We start from the raw sequence: 19,863 nt of genomic DNA, 5'->3' as shown, positions 1-19,863 counted from the left end.
TTGGGTCTCTATGACCTGAGCTATTGCGTAGCTCTTTCAATTGTCGAAATTTTGGCGTTGGTTTCGTGTCATTCCGAGTTCTGTAGCTCGAGTTATGCGCCTTTTAGCGAAAACCTGTCTTATTGTCCATTCGTGCCTAAATGTCGAACTCTAGAGCTTCAAAAGCTTCTTTTCGGGTTTTGATAGTGTTGTTAGTTGAATTGTTTCTTAGCGACTAAGCAATTATACTTTGCTTAAGGTTTGGAACGAGTTGAGCTGAGGAAAGAGACTTTGGAGCAATTGGTGAGGTTTCACAACTGAGGAGGACGCCCGAGGAACTTGCTGAGTTCGGGAGCTTTATTTTGGATTGGACTGGGATGTTGAGCTTGGGTGGAGAAATTGGCTAAGGTAAGGGTAACTCAGTTTTAGCGCGTCTTTGAGTCTTGCATGTATTTATCGCACTGCCTGTGTTTGAGATGAAGATGTTTATATTGTTTGGCGTTGGATTATGAGTATTAAGCTTGCAATGTTGTATGCTTGCTATTATTGACTGTTTCTGAGGCTTGTGTCAAATGTTTTCTGAAGGCTTCGGCCAAGTAAACTTATTGAGACGTGTGTCTCCGTTTTCTGAGAGGCTTCGGCCGTTTACTGGTTTCTGTCATTGAACTGAGTTGGTATGCAATTGAATTGAATTATGTTTGTTGATAATATGAATAACATGTGATTATGTTAATTTGATTATTGGATTTGAGATTGTTGTTTGAGTGACTACTGAGTTGGATGAGATGTTTTGGGTTGCTTGAAGTGGCGATGAGGTGGGTTTGTCCCACAAGATTGTCCCGTCTTTCGAGGCGTTATAAAGTGACATTCAGGGGAGTCCGTTCTCCGTCTGTCCCGTCTTTCATGGGCGTTATTAAGTGGCAGTGGAGTGAATATTTTCACATGACTGTCCCGTCTTTCATGGGCGTTATTAAGTGGCATTCAGGGGAGTCCGTTCTCCGTCTGTCCCGTCTTTCATGGGCGTTATTTGGTGATAGTTCAGTGGAGTTCGTTCCTCGCTCTGTCCCGTCTTGCGAGACATTATTGATCGATCCATTTTGGTTGCAGCATATAGTTGCATTATAGGGCAATAATATTTGCTTCTGATGTTTTGGTTGATAACTGATTTGATGATATGTTGTTGAAGTTGTTTATATCTGGTCTAATTCTATGTTGCTGCTCCTATTGATATCTATCTTGGATTATATTGTTAGTTTATCTATTTGTGGTATATATGTTGTTAAGTTGATGTCTGAATAAATGTTACATTGTTAAGTTGTTGATATCTGAGTTAATATATATGTTGTTAAGTTGCTGATATCTGAGTAGAAATATTGTTGATGTTGTTGATAGTTGATTTAAATCTATATAGTTGTATATATGTCGTCATCTATCTTGAATTAGGTTGTTAGCTTATGTGCCACGTTATGCACTTATATCTGAATAGCATGCTTTTCTCTTTCATATGTGGTAATGGCATGGAGTTAACCCTTTCTATTTGCTACTTGTTGTTTGGGCGCTTAACGCTATTAGGCGATGGAAGACTGTCGATGAAACTTGACCTTTGCACGAGTCGAAGCTGAAGACTTGAAGATTAGTGGAAGACATGAAGAGTAGAGTCGGGTTTAAGGTTAGAGCCTTGGGTTAGAGAGCTTACCGTTATTGGTTTAAGCTTGCCTAATAATTTTTAGGAATTTGCATTTGAGATTCGGGTAGGTTCCGATGCATTGCTTTCTTGCGGTTCCTCGGTGTGGAGATCGTAGGGAGTAGGTCGGATTAGGGTGTCGTGGCATAACAGATTCCTCGTTGGATCTGATTTCATTCGTTAGATTTGTAGTTGTGTTCTTTCATTCATACATTCGGGAACTTGCCTTGGTCAAGGCTTGATGTAGATTTCATTTACTGTTGGGTGTAGGCATTACATGTTTTGAAAACAATACAAAAGGAAAAAAAATTACTCGCTTTATAAATTCATTTGGAAAATATTGCATATTTAATTTAATAGGTTACTAAAGTGACACCCGAAAATCGGGGCGTTACACCCATAAAAGATTGTCTCTGTATTTTTCATCACTAAAGAAAAAATCATAAAAGTAACAGGAAGGAGATAAAAAAAAATTCATTTGGTAAAGAACATAGAATAGTTTCTACACAGAAGAAAGATATTCTAAATGAACATCAAAGATTATCAATATCATATCATGAATAGTTCATAATCTACTACCATTCTTATTATGTGAAAACCACGAATTCTTAATATTTCTCCTCTACATGCTTTCTTTGCTTAAGTTTACATTAAGACCCTAATACGAAATCATAAAAAATCCTTCAAATTGGTCAAAATTTAAGCAATTTTTTTCTTACTTTTTAATTCTAAATTGTATCATATATAAAATTCATCATAAACCTCGAAATAATTTTTAAAAAATTAAGATTCAATGACTTCATTATGCATATGAAAATTGAGAGAGACCAAGTTTATGAAAACCACCTTGGATTTGGGTTAACCTGGCCCAGCCCCATTGTTTCCCATTTCCCGGCCCATACTTAGTTTCATCGTTGACAACAACATTGCCACCCCCAAAGTCCAGTGTTCCTTTTTCACTCACTCCTTCTTGAAGCGAAGTTCCAAGTTGAAAGCTCTCTTCGTCTCTTCAGGTAACGCATCCTTTTATTATTGTTGAGATGGTTCTGTTTTAGGAATACAACGCAAAAATTCAGGAAATGTTACATTCTTCACTCATCATGTGAAATCCAAGCTCGCTTTTGTGTCATTTTTATTTGCCCACCACCTGTTTGTGTTTTTGTCTCATAGAGATCTTTTTTTTTTTTGTTATTAAGCTTGAAAATTCTTTAATTTCTGTATTCTAGTTTAGACTTTTGAACACTTCCAAATTCATGAGCTGATTTTACGGACCCCGTGAGGCGGTGTTACACTGGTTGGTGTGTTGATGATGGGTTTGGTGATTTATATTGAAATTGCAAGTTTAAAAGTTGAGAAGTTTCATATGTTTTTGGCATTTTTCGCCATCATTGGATTTTTCATGAGGATGTGAAGTGAATTGGGTGAGCATTTGGATGAGTATCTGGCTATGTATTTGTTATCAACTTATCATACATGTTTCATTTCATATGGTTCAGTGCTCAACCTTACCATGTTGGGGAATTTTTCAGGGGGGTGCTGCTAGTTTGTTGAAACAACACCTTTTCACGTGTCGTTGTTTTGGTGATTTATATTGAAATTGCAAGTTTTTAAGTTCAGAAGTTTCATAACATTTTAGCATTTCTCGCCATCCTTTGATTTTTCGTGATGATGTGAACTGCGAGGTGATTTGGGTGAGGATTTGGATGAGTATCTGGTTATGTGTTCGTTATCGTACATGTTTCATTTCATATGGTTCACTGCTCAACCTTAGCATGTTGGGGAATTTTTTCAGGGGAATGCTGCTAGTTTGTTGAAACAGCATCTTTTCTGAACATCATCCTGATTTCATGTTTCACTGTTTTGGTTGAACGAAGACATGAGGTTTACCCAACTTTCCAGATTGATTGGCCATCTCCCTCGGCCTGGTACACGTGGGAATTTTCAATCCCGTGCCTTCCAGCCTGATGTTGTTCATAGAGATCCTAATGGCAAGCTAATTAAGTACAAAATTCCTCAATTCTATGATCCTTATGGCCCCAAACCTCCACCCTCGGAAAAAATTACTCAGCTTGCAGAACGGATTGGAGCACTATCGGAAGAAGAACGAGCTCAAATTATGCCTGCTTTGGCAGAAAGATTAAATCTTCCAAAGTTGCAGCTAATTTCAACAGAAGGGTTGGACTTGGGTTCAGAAGGTGGTGCTGCTGGACCAAAGGTCGAGGAGAAAAAGGCAGAGAAGACAGCTTTTGATGTGAAGCTGGAGAAATTTGATGCTGCCGCAAAGATCAAGGTGATTAAGGAGGTAAGAACATTTACTAGCCTGGGATTGAAAGAGGCCAAAGATCTTGTTGAAAAGGTACCGGTTGTGCTTAAACAAGGAGTCACAAAAGAGGAGGCAAATGATATTATAGAAAAAATAAAAGCTGCTGGAGGAGTTGCAGTTATGGAGTAGAATTTTGAGATGTTGGATTGTTGTTCAGAACTCAGTATCACAATTTTTTCTTAATGTGCAATGGGATGCCATATGCATAGTTGCATGCATGATTAGAAGACAATTCTAAAGGCATGAAGTAGATTTAAGGTTCAAGGACTAGCTGTTGAATAATTTATCTGAATCAATTGTTTCTTAGCTGAGTTTTCTTGTTAATTACTGTATCACTCTTAACTGCTGTTCTGGTTTGACATTGGTAACACTCTTTTCGGCTATCATTTGCTCATACTTTTCATTCCAGATGAAATGATTCTGGGATGATTGGAAATTTTTTATGTATGGAATTCTCTTTTACCTCACTAATATTCTTTTTGATATGCTAAACTTGCTGGTCTTTTGTTTAACTGGTAAGCCTATATAAAGTCACATGCCTCTTATTTTATATGGTCTATTAATTTATGTGTTTTTACTTTTTAGATACCCCGTTTTATTTTTTAAATTGTACTTGAAATAACAAATTGTTTTCACCCCTGCACTTTATTTATATTTTTCAAGTCTTTATACAAGAAACAAAGTTGTTTTTTGTAATTCCTACACAAAATTCTTAAATCAGCATGCCCAATATTCGTGTTGTTTTCCCACTGAGGGTGTCACTCACTCACCCACTCGTCTCCACTGCTGATTATGTTCCAGAGTTTGGTCATAGCTTATTATATTCATAACTTCCTAATTTTCTTATTTGATAAATGTGCGGTAGAATGAGTGACAACTGAAACTATCTCCTTTTTTTATTTAGAAAATGGTACATAGACCGGTGATGACGATGATTCTTTTGTTCGTATTAGGGCATGGAGCCATGGATGATACATATTTAAGATGCAAATTTATTAGAGGGTTATGGTCAATTAAAAAATAATTCAGGGTGAAACCAATTTTGCTTGTATATCCATGCTTGTCAATTTTTAGAGATATCTTGTAATCTTTTACTATAAGGTGTAATCTCGTTTTATATCAATTTCGGGTGATATCGAGCAAGGCTTAATTGCAACTTTGGTCTCCGACGTTTACCAATACCACGATTTTGGTCCCCCACCTAATTTAATTACATGGATGGTCCTCGACGTTGTAGGCCGTGTGCAACGTTAGTCCTACCGTTTATTTCTTAATGGAGGAGGCTTACGTGGACGTCCAATTGGAGATGGAAAGGAGGTATGAGGAGAGAGGGAAGCACGTGAGTATCACGTGACCCTTATCTGAACCCATTATACCCAAACCCCTGACCTCCCTAGAACGAAGAAGGTAACACGATTTAGATCCCTAGGGTTTCAGATTTGGGTATAATGGGTTCATATAAGGTTCACGTGAGTTCACGTGATACTCACGTGCTTCCCTATCTTCTCATACCTCCTTTTTCTCTCCAACTAGACGTCCACGTAAGTCTCCTTCATTAAGAAATAAACGGTAGGACTAACGTTGCACACGACCTACAACGTCGGGGACCATTCATGTAATTAAATTAGGTGAGGAACCAAAATCGTGGCATTGGTAAACGTCGGGGACCAAAGTTGCAATTAAGCCTATCGAGCAATTTCGTGATATTATGAGCGATATCACAAGATTATAAAATGTGGTTTTAAGTATTCAAACCTCTTTAATAAATGGCCATTTTAGACATTTTTACGCATCCAATTAGGGGTTTTCACTTTTCATTCACTCTTCCACGGTCGATTCTGCCAAGTAGCCAACATCTTTGGTTGGTTTTTCTTGAGAACTAGGCGGTTTTTCAAGGTGATCTTCAACAACCTTCCCCACATGGTTCTGGCGCTACAGCTCTATTGCGCTTCTCCATGACAGCCTCCCTTGCTCGTGACTTCACTCTGATATGAACCTTATATCTAGATATTTGATAAATTTATGCAGGATTTTAATTGTTATTGGATAATTTGGTTACGTTTTAAGGTTACTAGTGTATCTTCACTATTACTATTATTATAATTTGTCCTTGTATGATAGCTCAAATAGTAGGAGCTGGGGGACATATGGGTTGGGTAAGGAGAGGTCTAGGGATCGATTTCTGGCGCGTGCAATTTATCTTTCCGATATATAAAAAAAAAAACTATTATTATAATTTTTTTAAAATTATTTTTGCTTGCAGTAATCTCTTACGTATCCACTATAAAAAAAACGTTTATGAGATTAGGTTACAGTTTTTTTAAAGTAGATTATGTTTTTTTATAGGCAGATTATGTTACAAATTTACAATAAGAAATTATGATTAAGTAATCACTCGAGATTGATGTCGACGATATTAACTATACCCATTATTGGTGTGTCATAGTCATACCCATAAACAGAAAAAAAGGAAAGAATGCAAACCAGATCAGATCTACTGATCTTACCTACAAGAATATCCCAGAGAATCTGATTGTGACACTATAAATTATTAATTAATATACAAAATATAAAATAAAGTACGCACATGCAAAAAGTTAAAGCAGCACCAGAAAGAAAAGCAATCATCACAAAAAATTCTAGTACGTGTCCCTATAAAAACAATAGCCTAGGTATTCTGGTTGGAATCACAGAAACAGGTGTCGCCTACTCAAAGTGTCTGAAACCTTAGTCATCACAATCAGAACTAGAAACCACAGATCAAATCTAAACCACCTTATTTTCCTCAACTGTGGAGGGAAAGATCAAACATGGTTTCTTCAAAGGGTGGTGGTGAATTGACGAAGAAGGTGTTGGGTTTGGGTTACTGGGTGCAAGGTTTAAGGTGCTTCCCGTGGCTTGCAGTGAGTTTTTTTCTGAAGGATGGTCTCAATGTGGATCCTTCTACTCTTCAGCTTCTTCAGAATTCTGCTAATCTTCCTATGGTTGGCAAGCCTCTTTATGGTCTTGTTTCTGATTCTGTTTACATCTCTGGTCAGCATCGAGTTCCCTACATCGCCATTGGAGGTAAATTGAACTAACATGCATTCTTCATGACCCTTTTGGTTTCTCTCGGTGATTTGATTACATGAAAGCCAAGTTGTACACTTTTTCATCTTGAGAATTGAGTAAACTACCTTCAAGATAATGGGCATTGAGGATTAATTTTTTCTTCTTTGATAAATAAATGGTCTTTTGTTGTTGTTGTTGTGTGTATGAATGTGAATCAAGGTTGTTAATGACGGACAGCGTAGTGTAGCGGCAAGTCCAAAACGCTATTTATTGCGGCAAATAGCGGCGGTGAATAGTGAAGTAGCGGTGTGAACCCAGGGCGCTACACTATAGCGCGCTATTAACAAGCCTGATATGAATAGAAGAATTTGATTCTTAGGAATAGGGTTAGGTGTAGGGAATGCTGTTTCTTTAAGGAATTGGATGAAGCCCCTTCCTTGAATGTGGTCCTTTGGGGGCTGCTTTGTTAAAGCATAAAGAGAAAGAGATGAGGAAAAAGTAGGATTGAGATTCCAGGATTTGAAGGGTTTTGTTTCTATGTTCTTTTTCTGTGTACATATATAAAGGAATGAATGTCATTGTTGCTTGAGCATAGAGATAGGATAAGTTGATACTCTGTTGGCTTCCTTGTGAAGGAAATTTAGAATATCACAAATCCTTCTAGGAAGTAGTTAGCAGGTCAATGGTTTTTTAATGGATTTCTTTGTTTTCATTTTTAATAGAAGAAGGGATAGTAAGAGTGGTGATAAGGAATCATCCTAAGGCAAATTTATAAGAAAGCCAGAGGTCAAACAGAAACTAAGCTAACTCCTAGCAAAACTAATTTCAAAATAGATTTCCTATTCCTCTGCAAGTTTGGGCAGAGTAGCATTCCGGATTCTTTGAGTCTCTATTTTCTCCTCTTTTATCTGTTATTGTTCTTGTTACTGTTCCTATAATTATAGAATTGTTCTGTACATTTTGCTATAACTAAAGTGTAAATACCAGGATCTATCAGACTCTTAGAAGTAAAGTTGTAAACTATGCCCTGAACACTAGAGAAAGACCAAATCTGCGGTTTTGCACCAGAAGTATGGTGAACTGGGTTAAGGCATTGAAGTTGTTTGTTGAGTTTACGTTGATTTGAACATCAAGTATTCAAAATAGAGACATGTGAATCAGCATTGTCAGCCATTTCCCTCTAACCAGTAGCTTCTATCATATGCAAACTAGTTATTGTTTTACCTTTTTTTAATACAAAATTTGTTTACCCTGGAGCTTATATTTTATTATCTTCTATTGAGGATGAAGCAAAACTGATAATAACATTTATTCAAGCCAATGCTTAGTACAGTTTCCAATAACACAAGTAAACACCACTTGGATTGAAATACTGAAAGTATTCTCTTCATTCTGAATTTGTATATTTCAAGTGTTGTTTTACTGTAGCAACTTCTGACTAGGGCTCACTGTTAGTTTAATTCTGATACATCTGTTCTACAAAAAAATATGTAGCTTGATTTGTTTTTTGTCCGAGAGAAAGTGCTCCAAAAGCAAATTCAGGTCCAACATTTGCCAGCAGATCTGCAGATAGCAGATACCATGACTAAACCTCTGCCTACAACTAGATTTCTTACCTTAAGGAACAAGCTGACTGTGTGTGATGCTGCACACACACCCAGTGCAGCTTGAGGGGGGAGTAATGGAGTGTATAGCACTCTGTTAGGAATATATGATGTATTGTACTATTAGGATTAGGCAGAAGTAGCTTATTGTGTAAGCTGCTAGTCTTAGTTATAAATAGATCAATTGTGTACTGTGTCAATTACCAATTATCATAATAACAAAATTCAGTTAGAAAGCTTTCTCTCTCTTCTCTCCTTTCTCTCTCTTCTCTCTTTTCTGTTTTTTTTTCTGTTAATCATGAACTTATAATTTTTATCTAAATCTTGAGTCTGATAGTGGATTTTACTACTTTCAATGCTAGAGCTTGACCAAACCTGGTTAAGTTCTACCATTGTAGAGAATGAGAACAAGTTTTGTGTCTATATATCCTTTTGTCACACTCTAATTGGTACCTTTATATCATTCATTGAATTTAGCATAAAAGATTGATATAAGTAAACCTACTCCTAACATATATATTGCTTTTAGGGATCGTGCATATCTCAGGTGCAACATGGTGGAACTTGTGTAAATTATTCTGTCTTCTGTGGGCTAAAATGTTGCTTCTTTTAAATTGTTCAATCCCCCACTAATTATTGAGAATCCCTTTAAAGCCACTCCTAGTCTAAATGTTGACTTAGGGAACTAGTGAATGATAATGTTTGCTTACCTCAAGTAGATGCAAATAGTTAAACGGCTATTTGACTTGGATACCACTTGGCATGAATCAGTTCCCTCTGAACATTTTTGCTTGGCTTGATTTTCAGTAATCTTCCCCCCTCTTTTGTTTTTTGTGGAAATATCATCCCTAGTTTCTTGGTTGCTTAATTTGGAATTGGCATTGATTTTTCATTTAGTTCTCATCTAATAGAGCAACTTGGATGACATTTTCTGATTTTGTGCAAGTAGCCTCATTCTTGTATCTTGATAGTCTTCAGTTGTGTTGAGGAAAATACATTAAAATATGCCAAAGACTTTTAGGAGAATCAAATCTATTATGAATTTTAAAATCATTCCAATGTTCGTAGCTTTATTGCATTTCTAATGTCAACCAGTGACATGAGTCACATGACTAATTCTGAAGAGATTTGTTTATGCAGCTTTCTTGCAGGCACTGTCATGGCTAGCCGTAGCAATCTCTCCATCAAACATATCTATTTTCACTATCTCCATATACCTCCTCCTTAGTAATCTTGGTGCTTCAATAGGTGAGGTTGCAAATGACGCCATTGTTGCAGAAATGGGTAAACAGCCTCCTTCCTCAAGCAAGAACTCTCAATCGTCATCCTCAGGCAACCTCCAATCATTTGTTTGGATAGCGTCTTCTTTAGGAGGAGTCCTTGGAAACCTTCTCGGCGGAATTTTTATTGGACGGTTCTCCCCGCAGACCATGTTTTTGTTTTACGGCCTTCTCCTTTCTCTCCAATTTTTCATAACCATTTTAGTTCGTGAGAGCTCTCTTGGGCTCCCAAAGAGTCCATCTGTTGGGATAAGGAAACAGCTTTCAGAGCTATCGGCTGCTCTAAGAAAACCTGAAATTGCTTATTCGATATCATGGTTTGCAGCTTCTTATGCCATTATTCCTGCACTTACAGGCACCATGTTCTTTTACCAGACACAGTATTTGAAAATTGGCTCATCTGTATTGGGCATCTCCAAGGTATTTGGCCAGGCAACAATGCTTCTATGGGGCATCGTTTACAATCAATACCTGAAATCTGTCCCGCCAAGGAAACTGATATCAACCATTCAAGCTATGATGGCTGTCTTAATGGTTTCAGATTTCTTGTTTGTGCGAGGCTTTTACCGACAAATGGGCGTGCCAGACTCGCTCTATGTTGTGATTTTCTCCGGATTCTTGGAGGTTCTGTTTTTCTTCAAGATTCTGCCATTCAGTGTCTTGATTGCGCAGCTGTGTCCACCAGGATGTGAAGGGTCTATTATGGCATTTCTGATGTCTGCGGTAGCCTTGGCCTTCATTGTGAGTGGATACCTTGGTGTTGCCCTTGCATCATACATCAAGGTAACAGGAAGTGACTTTTCAGGACTTCCACTTGGGCTTTTGATACAAGCTGCATGTACTTTATTGCCAATTTTCTGGTCATCGTGCATACCTGAGTATGTAAAAACAAAATCCAAGCGAAAAGACTAGAATATTAGCTTTTAGAAGCATATAGTAGTGATTCAAGGAGATAGTGATGTGATGCTGAAAAGATTGATTCTGGTTTATTTCATTGCATTCATGCATCAGCTGGGAAAAGTAAGATGTATCAGTTGGCTAAATTTTTTTATTCTAAAGTGATAGGTGTAAAGGTATACATCAAGTGAATATGCTTATCCTTTTCCATATATTATATCTTGGGTGGCTTTTGTTTTTTTGAATATTTTGTTTTGCTAAGACAGAAGCAGCGAGATTGATACCTTCAAGCAGCGGTCGGGTGAAAACTGCCACAAACTTGGTTGTGGCATCTGGGAAGGTGGCGGGCAAGTGACCGCCACGTAAACGTTTAGTGGCGGTTATTTAACGGCCACTATGTGTAAAAAAGACCGCCACTAAAACGTCCCTTAGGATCGACTAACCCATGTGCAAGTGCCGTTCACATGGAACATTTCCCCTCTTCGGCCTTCAAAGTTCTCATTTGAATATTTGCTACTACCACCAAGATCTGCACCGACGACCGCTCCGCCCGGGCGCTAAAGTGATAGGTGTAAAGGTATACATCAAGTGAATATGCTTATCCTTTTCCATATATTATATCTTGGGTGGCTTTTGTTTTTTTGAATATTTTGTTTAGCTAAGACAGAAGCAGCGAGATTGATACCTTCAAGCAGGGGCGGAGGCAGGAATTTTATAAGGGAGTGACGAAGATTTAAAGGAATGTAATTTATAAGAAAATTTTAATTTTTCTCACAAAGCATGTGCAAAAAAATCATATATAACTAGCAATTTTTTATAAGCATGAGAAATATATAATTAGTTTGAGTACAAGAGATACTAACTAGCTCATAAGGATTTTGACAAGAACAAAAAATGAGACTTGACAAAAAGACATTAGTTGGGTATACCCTCTCAAAAGGTAGTAGAAAAAGTAGCCCACAGTAAGCTCATAGCAGAAAATCGCAGAGAAAGAAGCTATTTCAAAAAATATTTTTTTCTCATTATCATGTAGAAAATCATAGTTCAGTTTTAGTATATTTAGCACCACATTACTTCAATTTCTTTTGAGTACATCAGAGTGGAGAAGGCACAAGCAGTACCTAAACACTGAAACACACCAATTAATCAATCACCACATTAACTTCAATTTATAAGTGTGACTAGCAAAAGTGATTGGACTATAAATTTAGAACTTATCAATCATGTATCAGCCATCAGGAATTTATGCCATGAAAAGGTATTCTTTACTTCACCTATTGGATAAACTAAAAGTGAGGGGTGCAAAAAAATATTTTTTCACTAAGTACTGATTAGAAAATTTTCCAAATTTTCCAACTTGAGGGTGACTGGAGCATGAGGCAGTCACCCCACTCCCTCCGTCCCTGCCTTCAAGGGATAATTGATACTTGATTTTTCTATTCTTATCTATAATATATAAACACTACAAATAGAGATACCAAACTTTACTGTTCACCATGAGAATTTTATAGCATGTATACTGGTACACCGTAAGTCATATGTATTACCCTTTTTGTGACTTTTTGAGGTTTTATTTTGTGTTCTATTTACTTTTGAATCTACTTTTGATTGTTTGTAGTTAGAAAAAGCAAGTTTTCGTTAGTGATAACAGCTGTTGCGGCCCGTAGTTGGAATTAAATTGTAATTTATTTAAAAAAAAATTAATATTAGTAAATATAGTTAAAATTTTAATATTTTAACGGATTTTTGTGTAGTATTTCTTAGTTAGTAAACGTAGTTAGAATTTTGATGATCGTGATGGATTTTAATTATTATTTATAGTACCGATTAATTTGGTAATTGTAATTAGTTATAATTAGGAAAATAATTTTGCAGTTCTGTTTTCTATTATCAATAAAATACATAATAATTAATTAAAAACTTTAAAAATGGGTTATGTTTTTTTTGTAAAAGGGATAATACAATGGGAATTAGGTTTACTGTTTGGTCTATTTACCCAATAATCGTTTCCGCTGTTTTTCGTATGAAGGTTTCCGCTGTTTTTCGTATGAAGGGTTTTTGGATAGCATTTGTGGATGGGGTTTCAGATGGAATCAGGTTATGAATTTGTTTTATTTTATAAAGTATTATTATGTAGATGTGGTAGTAGTGCTCGATTTTCCTTGAAAAGAGTTTTGATCTCATTTTGAAATTGAGAAAAAGCTTTTCGTTTATAGTTGGTTGTCAGTTGCCTCTGATGAAAAACTTTTATGCTGAATCAAATTTGTGAGATGCCTTCTGTTGTAGTGTGTTTATAGATCGGTTTTGTGTCAGGAAAGTACAATTTCAAGTATATTATTTGTATGGCGCACAAAGGTAACGACCGGTCAAATTAGTCCTCAGTCCACTGACCCAGTGCACCAGGACTAGGGGACTTACAGTCGGAAACTCGACTTAGGACCCACTGACCGTACCTACGGTCAAAAACAACGACCAATATAAATTAGTCATCGGTCCACTTACTCAGTGCACTAGGACTAGGGGACTTACATTCGGAAAATCGACTTAGGACCCGCTGACTGTCCATACGGTAAAAAATGACGGACGACCTAAATTAGTCCTCGGTCCACTGACCCAGTGCACCAGGACTAGGGGACTTACAGTCGAAAAATCAACTTAGGACCCGCTGACCGTCCCTACGGTCAAAAACGACTGACGGCCTAAATTAGTCCTTGGTCCACTGACCCAGTGCATCAGGACTAGGGGACTTACAGTCGAAAAATTGACTTAGGACCCACTGACCGTCCCTACGGTAAAAAATGACGACGACCTAAATTAGTCCTCGGGCCACTGACCCAGTGCACTAGGACTAGGGGACTTACAGTCGGAAAATTGACTTAGGACCCACTAACCGTCCCTACGGTCAAAAACGACGACGACCTAAATTAGTCCTTGGGCCACTGACCCAGTGCACCAGGACTAAGGGACTTACAGTCGGAAAATCAACTTAGGACCCACTGACCGTCCCTACGGTCAAAAACGACGACGACCTAAATTAGTCCTCGGGCCACTGACCCATTGAACTAGGATTAGGGGACTACTGTTCTGGGGGACGGGAAAACATCCAACCAGAGTATGTTCACCTTAGGAAAACAAGGGGACGTCCAAAGCCGCCACGGGCGGAGTGATCGAACCCCCTAATTATGTCGAATCATTAATAGTTCACGCTCCACTACCATAGTGAACCAGAACTAGGGGACTACTGTTCTGGGGATCGGGAAAATACCCGAACCCTCGGGCTCCCACTCTAGCACGATTGCCCGAAGGGCGACTAAAACTTACCAACTCGTCCACCCGACGAAGTAAGGGCACCTAAACCCCGTAGGACGGTCATCAAGATACCAGACCCGAGAGAGCACGATTGACCCCCTAAAGGACGGTCACAAGATAGCCCGACCGACACAAGTTCACCTAAACCCCTAAGGACGAGAACTAGTCGGTCCAATCAAGACAAGGACGTTTGAACCCCAAAGGGCGGTTGTCGGCGTTCCAGACCAAAGCAAGGACGTTTAGACCTCGTAAGACGGTCAACTAACCGAGTGAACCAACCCACAAGAGGAACCGGTTTATTACAAGGCCCATCCTAGTACTTAATAGAAGGATGCCACGATTGGCCCGAAGCCCGGACACCTACCCTCCCATAACCTATCAGCACCTCCCAGAAAAAGACCTGTTTCAACTCAGCTATCACATCTCTGACACTTGGCCGCTGGAAAGGAGACATTGGACCAAGGCTCGAGATCTTGTCAGCAGCACCTAGGATCTTCAGACCGTTGGATGGCTGGAGTTGACTTGGGTTATAGGCATATCCAAACCCTTGGATCTGCCCCAGTCTCTAGCCTCTCATAGACCTCTAAGATTGTGTCCACATCACAAAACTCCCAGTATAAAAGGCCCCTCATCTCAAGGGGCCAAGGTAACCCTTTAATTCTCTATCTCTTCAACTCCAAAAGAACTTAGAACAATTTCCACAAAGACTAACTTAAACTTCGGAGCACCTTGCAGGTACCCCCTTTGGGACTCGCCGGCACCCGATCGAAGGAACGCACTTCCTAGCCTCCACTTCCTCGCGCCAAACCTCTATCGCTCCCCGTCCCTCCTCGCTACCCCTCTCCTGGGTAGGTTTGATTGGCTCCCCCCGATCAAAAGGTCTGAGTATTCTATTGTTCATCTTGTCGTGGACATGGCCAGAGCTTAAACCATGAAGCAGAGGATGGGGAAGAAGTTGAGAGATCAAGATGAATTTCTGGAAAAATAAGTCCACCGATGTGGGACTTGCAACTTTTAAAAGTCCCACAAGTCTCACATCGACTAGATTTGAGTAGAAAATGAATTCCTTACTGTATAAATATGTACAGCTGTAAATTTAGTAACTAGGCAAACATGTCAATGGATAAAATGACGGATGTACCTGTTGACACGCTGCCAGAAGGCCAATTTCCGGTTGACCCTTTTCCACTTGTGGTTCAAGAGGACCCGGTCCCTGCTAAAGAACTAAAAAAGGGAAAATGAAAAGTTCTACCGACCGGAAACCTCCAGGTATTTACTCAATTTTATTTATTTATTTATTAATTAATATAACTATTAAATTTTATTATTTAATAAAACTATTAAATAATAATATTTAAGCTAGGTAGTAACGATTTAACATTTGTCATACATCTTTGTCGTTTTGTTGTGAGTTAGTAATTCAATTACTTTCAATGATAAGTAAGTTGTCATGTATATTAGTTAATTGACTGTTAGCAAGGGTTAATAGAAGGATTAGTTGTAATATTGTTGATTAGCATAAGTCCTATAAAAGGATATGTAGCTACTGTTTGTTTACCAGATATACAATAAAAAAAATTCACTCTTATGCTATTCTCTCTCTCTCTCTGAATACCGTGTTCATGTGTATCTCTGCGAATTCTTGATCTTGATCTCCAACACCTTTGTATTTATAGGTCCTGGTTTTACTCGGTAGGAATCCTTGTGGTTAGTACAAGTAAAGAGAGGTTTTGATGAAGAGAATGCCAAAAAAGAGGGGGAGGGGGAGGATGAGGGGATGAAGAGGATGCCAAAAAAGAGGGGGAGGGGGAGGATGAGGGGGATGGGGAGGATGCCAAAAAAACAGCTCGTGGCAAATGGAACAATATTGCCAAGAAGCTCCAAGATGATCACTCAATTACCAAGTCTGCATTTCGATGCTCAAAGCGCTATTCCAGAATCTTGCATCAGTACAAAAACTCCCCTTGGATTGTTAACAAGGAACCCACTTGCAATGTTAACAAGGAACCCACTGCTGCTGAATTGGAGTCATTTTTTACCAAGAAAATGAAGGATGGCTCCAAGAAAAAGAAGGACAAGAAGGCCTCAAAAGAAACAGCAAGGAAAAGGAAACATGAGCGATTCCTCAATGGAGGTGAGGGCACCTTAAAGAAGAAAACACGAGTTTCTTCTGCTGTTTCTGATTTACAATCTGTTGCAGTTTCTAAGGAACATCACTTGGTGGATCTTGTTCAGGCTGACCCTCTTGCCATATGTGAAAAAGTTCTTAGTGGTACAGATGCAATTTCAAAAATTCAAGCTGAGTTACTGAAGATTCGTGACCAAGAGACTGAGCTTGAAAAGAAAATGACTGTTCTTGAAGCTGAGTTACTGAAGATTCGTGACGAAGAGGCTGAGGTTGAAAAGAAAAAGGTTGTGATTCAAGAACAGAAACTTGACCTGGAGAAGAGGAAAGAGGAACTCTCCAAATATTTGGTGACACTCCTTAAAAGCAGCAGCCTTGGATGATACAAGCATTGTAAGGAATGTCAAATAGCTTTTCCCTTATGAATCTTGTTATTATTTTGTTCTTGACAAATGTTTGAAGAAGTAGGACTATGTCACAAAAGAAGTTTTACATCTTCAAGTTTAACCCAAAAGAATGTTAAACGTTTGATACTTTGATTAATTTATTTCCCAGTGTCATTGAATCATTCAATAAAAAGGAAAAGAAAACTTCCATTGGAGAGCATTGTTCTCTAGCAGACAAGGGGATTTTTTACAGGTCAACAAAATAATGCTTTACATAACATAAAATTATGGTTGTATGTTCTATGTCTGGAACAAGGATTTGGATCCCTGCAGTAACAAAAATCCTAATAATGGTTGTATGTTCTGGAACAAGGATTTGGATCCCTGCAGTAACAGAAATCCTAATAATGGTTGTATGTTCTGGAACAAGGATTTGGATCCCTGTAGTAACATGAATCAAAACTTTTACTGTTATTATTACTTGATTTGTGTATTACCCGTGTTCGTATAGAATATGCCCTTTTTATGTGTTCTTTAAGTTGTATGATTTTCCTGTTTGTGAAATATGCCTTTTAAGTTAAACTCCACATCAGTAGAGTAAATTTAAATCCAATGTTGTGTTTGTCTTGACTAAAATCAAATCTCTGCCCTTGGGTTTTAACTAAAATCATTGATCTTGATTGTTGAACCACTAAGGTATTGAATAGACCAGTTTCATTTCAAAGCCAAGTTTCATGACCCAAATAAGTAAATCAAATCAAAATCCAAACATCAACAATCCAAAAATAAACTTAGGTTTTGTGGTACACGTGATTGTGAGGTTTCACTGATGCCTCTCCTTCATCTCCTTTGCGATTTTAATCAGAGTAGGAAATCTTGAACTTTCAACCTTCAACAGTTCCTCATTTGAAGCTAGCTGCATGAAAAACTGTGGGTAACGGTGGGAATGAACAGTTGCAACGGCCTCGCGCAAATTCTCCGCTTCACTTGAATGCTGAGGATATCAGATTGAGGAACAACCAACACTTCATTCAATAATTTTAATTCATCTATCCCGGACCAAGAAAACTTATCAAACAAGTATTGGCACACACTATGAATACTTGTAGGATGTTCCTCATTCATGTTGCCCATGATTAGTTCAATTACTGATGTACGAAGAGTTAAAGATTCACCAATCATAGTCTTAATGACCACTGCACTGTATACATCAAGTGGAACATTCAATTTATAAATGATACTTGTTTAATCTCCAACTCTCATTAGCAGCTCGCGAACGCAGCTGGACATAAATACCTTGCAGTCTGTCGTCGTGGTATTTTTCTCCATGACCATGAGAAGGATACAAATTTTGCTGGCAAAGTGCAGAAGCATGAAAGGCCAATTCAGTAGAGGAATATGAGACTCGTCTATACCGAATTCACGAGCCTGGGATGGTAAATCCACAAAGCGGGGTTCAATGCCTGCTTCGTGCAATGCTTCAATCACAAAATGTTTGATATAGTTAGATACTGCACATAACATGGATCCCACATTAGCACATAACTCCCTGGGATCTGAATACTTCTTAGAAGCTGCTTCATATGCCACACGAAATGGCAGACCACTTTTTTCAAATCCAGGAGTTGGGATGTTGAATTTAACATCTTTTCCAATCTCAGAGATTGTTATCTGCTTGTTCTGCAGTTCTTCGGGTGTTGGTTATTTTGCACTAAACTGGCTCATTGTGCCTCTAAGACATTTGAGAGGTTGCACCATAACACTGGTATATATATAAGGGAATTGCCATAAAGAGTAAAAGGGGACGAAAACTATGGGGTTATATAAAATTTCGTTTCAGCTTTTGGAATTTTGTTAAACTTAATACTCAAAAATTAGTGCTAAGTAAATGAGTATTTGAAAGGGTCAAACTGTAAGCAGAAGTAGTGAAAGTTGTTAGGAGGAGTAGTTCCTAGTCTACCTTATATTTAGGGAAGAGGTTATATTTAGACACAAAATTCATTCATAAAATGAGGAAACAACCATTGCAGCTTAATTTTTTTTCTTCAATATTCAACCATAAACTCAATACATAGTGAAGCATTAATGTTCAAATAAACGAAAGAAGAACAGAAAATGAAACATAACAAAAGAGCAGCAACTACATAAAATGGTGCATAGTCAATCCACAACAAAATCCAACTCCAGGTCATATTCTTCATTTCATTCCAATTTGGTTTATAAACTCCTGCATCTCCAACACCATCTCCTTTTCAATTTTAATCAGAGTCATCATAATACCCCTACCTCTCTAGCTCCATCCGCTTTGCGATTTCAATCAGAGTAGGAAACCTTGAGGGTTGGACCTTCAAGATTTCCTGATTATAAGCCAAATGCATGAAAAACTGAGGGTAAGGGTGGGATTGAATTGCTGCAACGGCCTCACGCAAATTCTCCGCTTCACTTGAATGCTGAGGATTTTGAAGGACATGGGATTTAGAAATTACCAACTCCTCATTCAAAAAGATTAATTCATCCATCCCATAACAAGACAAGATATCAAACAAATAACGACACACGCTATCAAATATAATGTTGTATGAATACTATAGTAATAAAGGAGGCTATTTTCAATTATTGTAAATGAAATCATGCTGACAATACAACGATATATTAGTCTCACCGAAGTCTGAAGATATATTAGTCTCACCATTATCGGCAATGAGATACTTTGGTTTAAAAAAAAAAGTAGGTCATCTAAAATAGAATAAACCATATCTCGCTAAAATACAATTTCACTTATGAATTTTAAGAGAATGACAACACCAATTTTCAATAGGCCAATTCAAGTTGAAAATTTGCTAGACTTATTACTTAGAGAATCTTTACTTACATCTATTTTTGAGAGACTAATTCATAAGATCTAGACGCATCTACTCAAAAAGAAGTCGGAGCTCACCCTCGATCAATTTTGAATCAAACAAGATAGGGTCGTGGCATCGTCTTTTTTTTTATTCAACACAATAAGAGAAAAGCTGTAAAGTGATTTATGGCGTATTTCTTTTTACGTTTTAATCACCCTCAATGCCACTTTGGGGAAAATCAAGACATTTGTCTCAACGGATCCAAGTCGAAGGATTACTATATCGAAAGTACATTATTAATACTAGAGCAGTGCTGATTGTTACGAAAGAAATCAAGCAAGAAATGGAAGAATTCTATGTTAGACCAATTAAAGTTAGTTAT

General features: G+C 37.9%; 3 protein-coding genes across 4 annotated transcripts; all 3 read left to right on the top strand.

Moving 5' to 3' along the window:
- The first annotated feature begins 2,524 nt into the window (after positions 1-2,524).
- Positions 2,525-4,453, top strand: LOC130726315 (uncharacterized). Of its 2 annotated transcripts, XM_057577560.1 has the most exons (3): positions 2,558-2,676; positions 3,193-3,354; positions 3,456-4,453. In XM_057577560.1, the coding sequence occupies exon 3, from the start codon at positions 3,540-3,542 to the stop codon at positions 4,113-4,115; it is 576 nt and encodes a 191-aa protein (XP_057433543.1). In that variant the 5' UTR covers positions 2,558-2,676; positions 3,193-3,354; positions 3,456-3,539; the 3' UTR covers positions 4,116-4,453. The 2 variants fall into 2 exon arrangements, with proteins under 2 accessions (XP_057433542.1, XP_057433543.1); XM_057577559.1 differs by lacking the exon at positions 3,193-3,354 and having other exon boundaries at positions 2,525-2,676.
- A 2,147-nt stretch (positions 4,454-6,600) lies between these two features.
- LOC130724704 (probable folate-biopterin transporter 7) lies at positions 6,601-11,063 on the top strand. The gene is made up of 2 exons (XM_057575991.1): positions 6,601-7,052; positions 9,782-11,063. The coding sequence occupies exons 1-2, from the start codon at positions 6,797-6,799 to the stop codon at positions 10,831-10,833; spliced, it is 1,308 nt and encodes a 435-aa protein (XP_057431974.1). The 5' UTR covers positions 6,601-6,796; the 3' UTR covers positions 10,834-11,063.
- A 4,846-nt stretch (positions 11,064-15,909) lies between these two features.
- Positions 15,910-18,202, top strand: LOC130723798 (uncharacterized). The gene is made up of 2 exons (XM_057574928.1): positions 15,910-16,645; positions 17,504-18,202. Exon 1 carries the CDS (start codon positions 16,174-16,176, stop codon positions 16,633-16,635), a length of 462 nt encoding a protein of 153 aa, XP_057430911.1. The 5' UTR covers positions 15,910-16,173; the 3' UTR covers positions 16,636-16,645; positions 17,504-18,202.
- The last annotated feature ends 1,661 nt before the right edge of the window (positions 18,203-19,863 follow it).

The sequence above is a fragment of the Lotus japonicus genome, chromosome 6 (genome assembly GCF_012489685.1).
Source record: "Lotus japonicus ecotype B-129 chromosome 6, LjGifu_v1.2".
Classification (NCBI taxonomy): domain Eukaryota; kingdom Viridiplantae; phylum Streptophyta; class Magnoliopsida; order Fabales; family Fabaceae; genus Lotus; species Lotus japonicus.
Note: the sequence above shows the minus strand (reverse complement) of the source record. Positions and strands in the feature narration are given on the sequence as shown.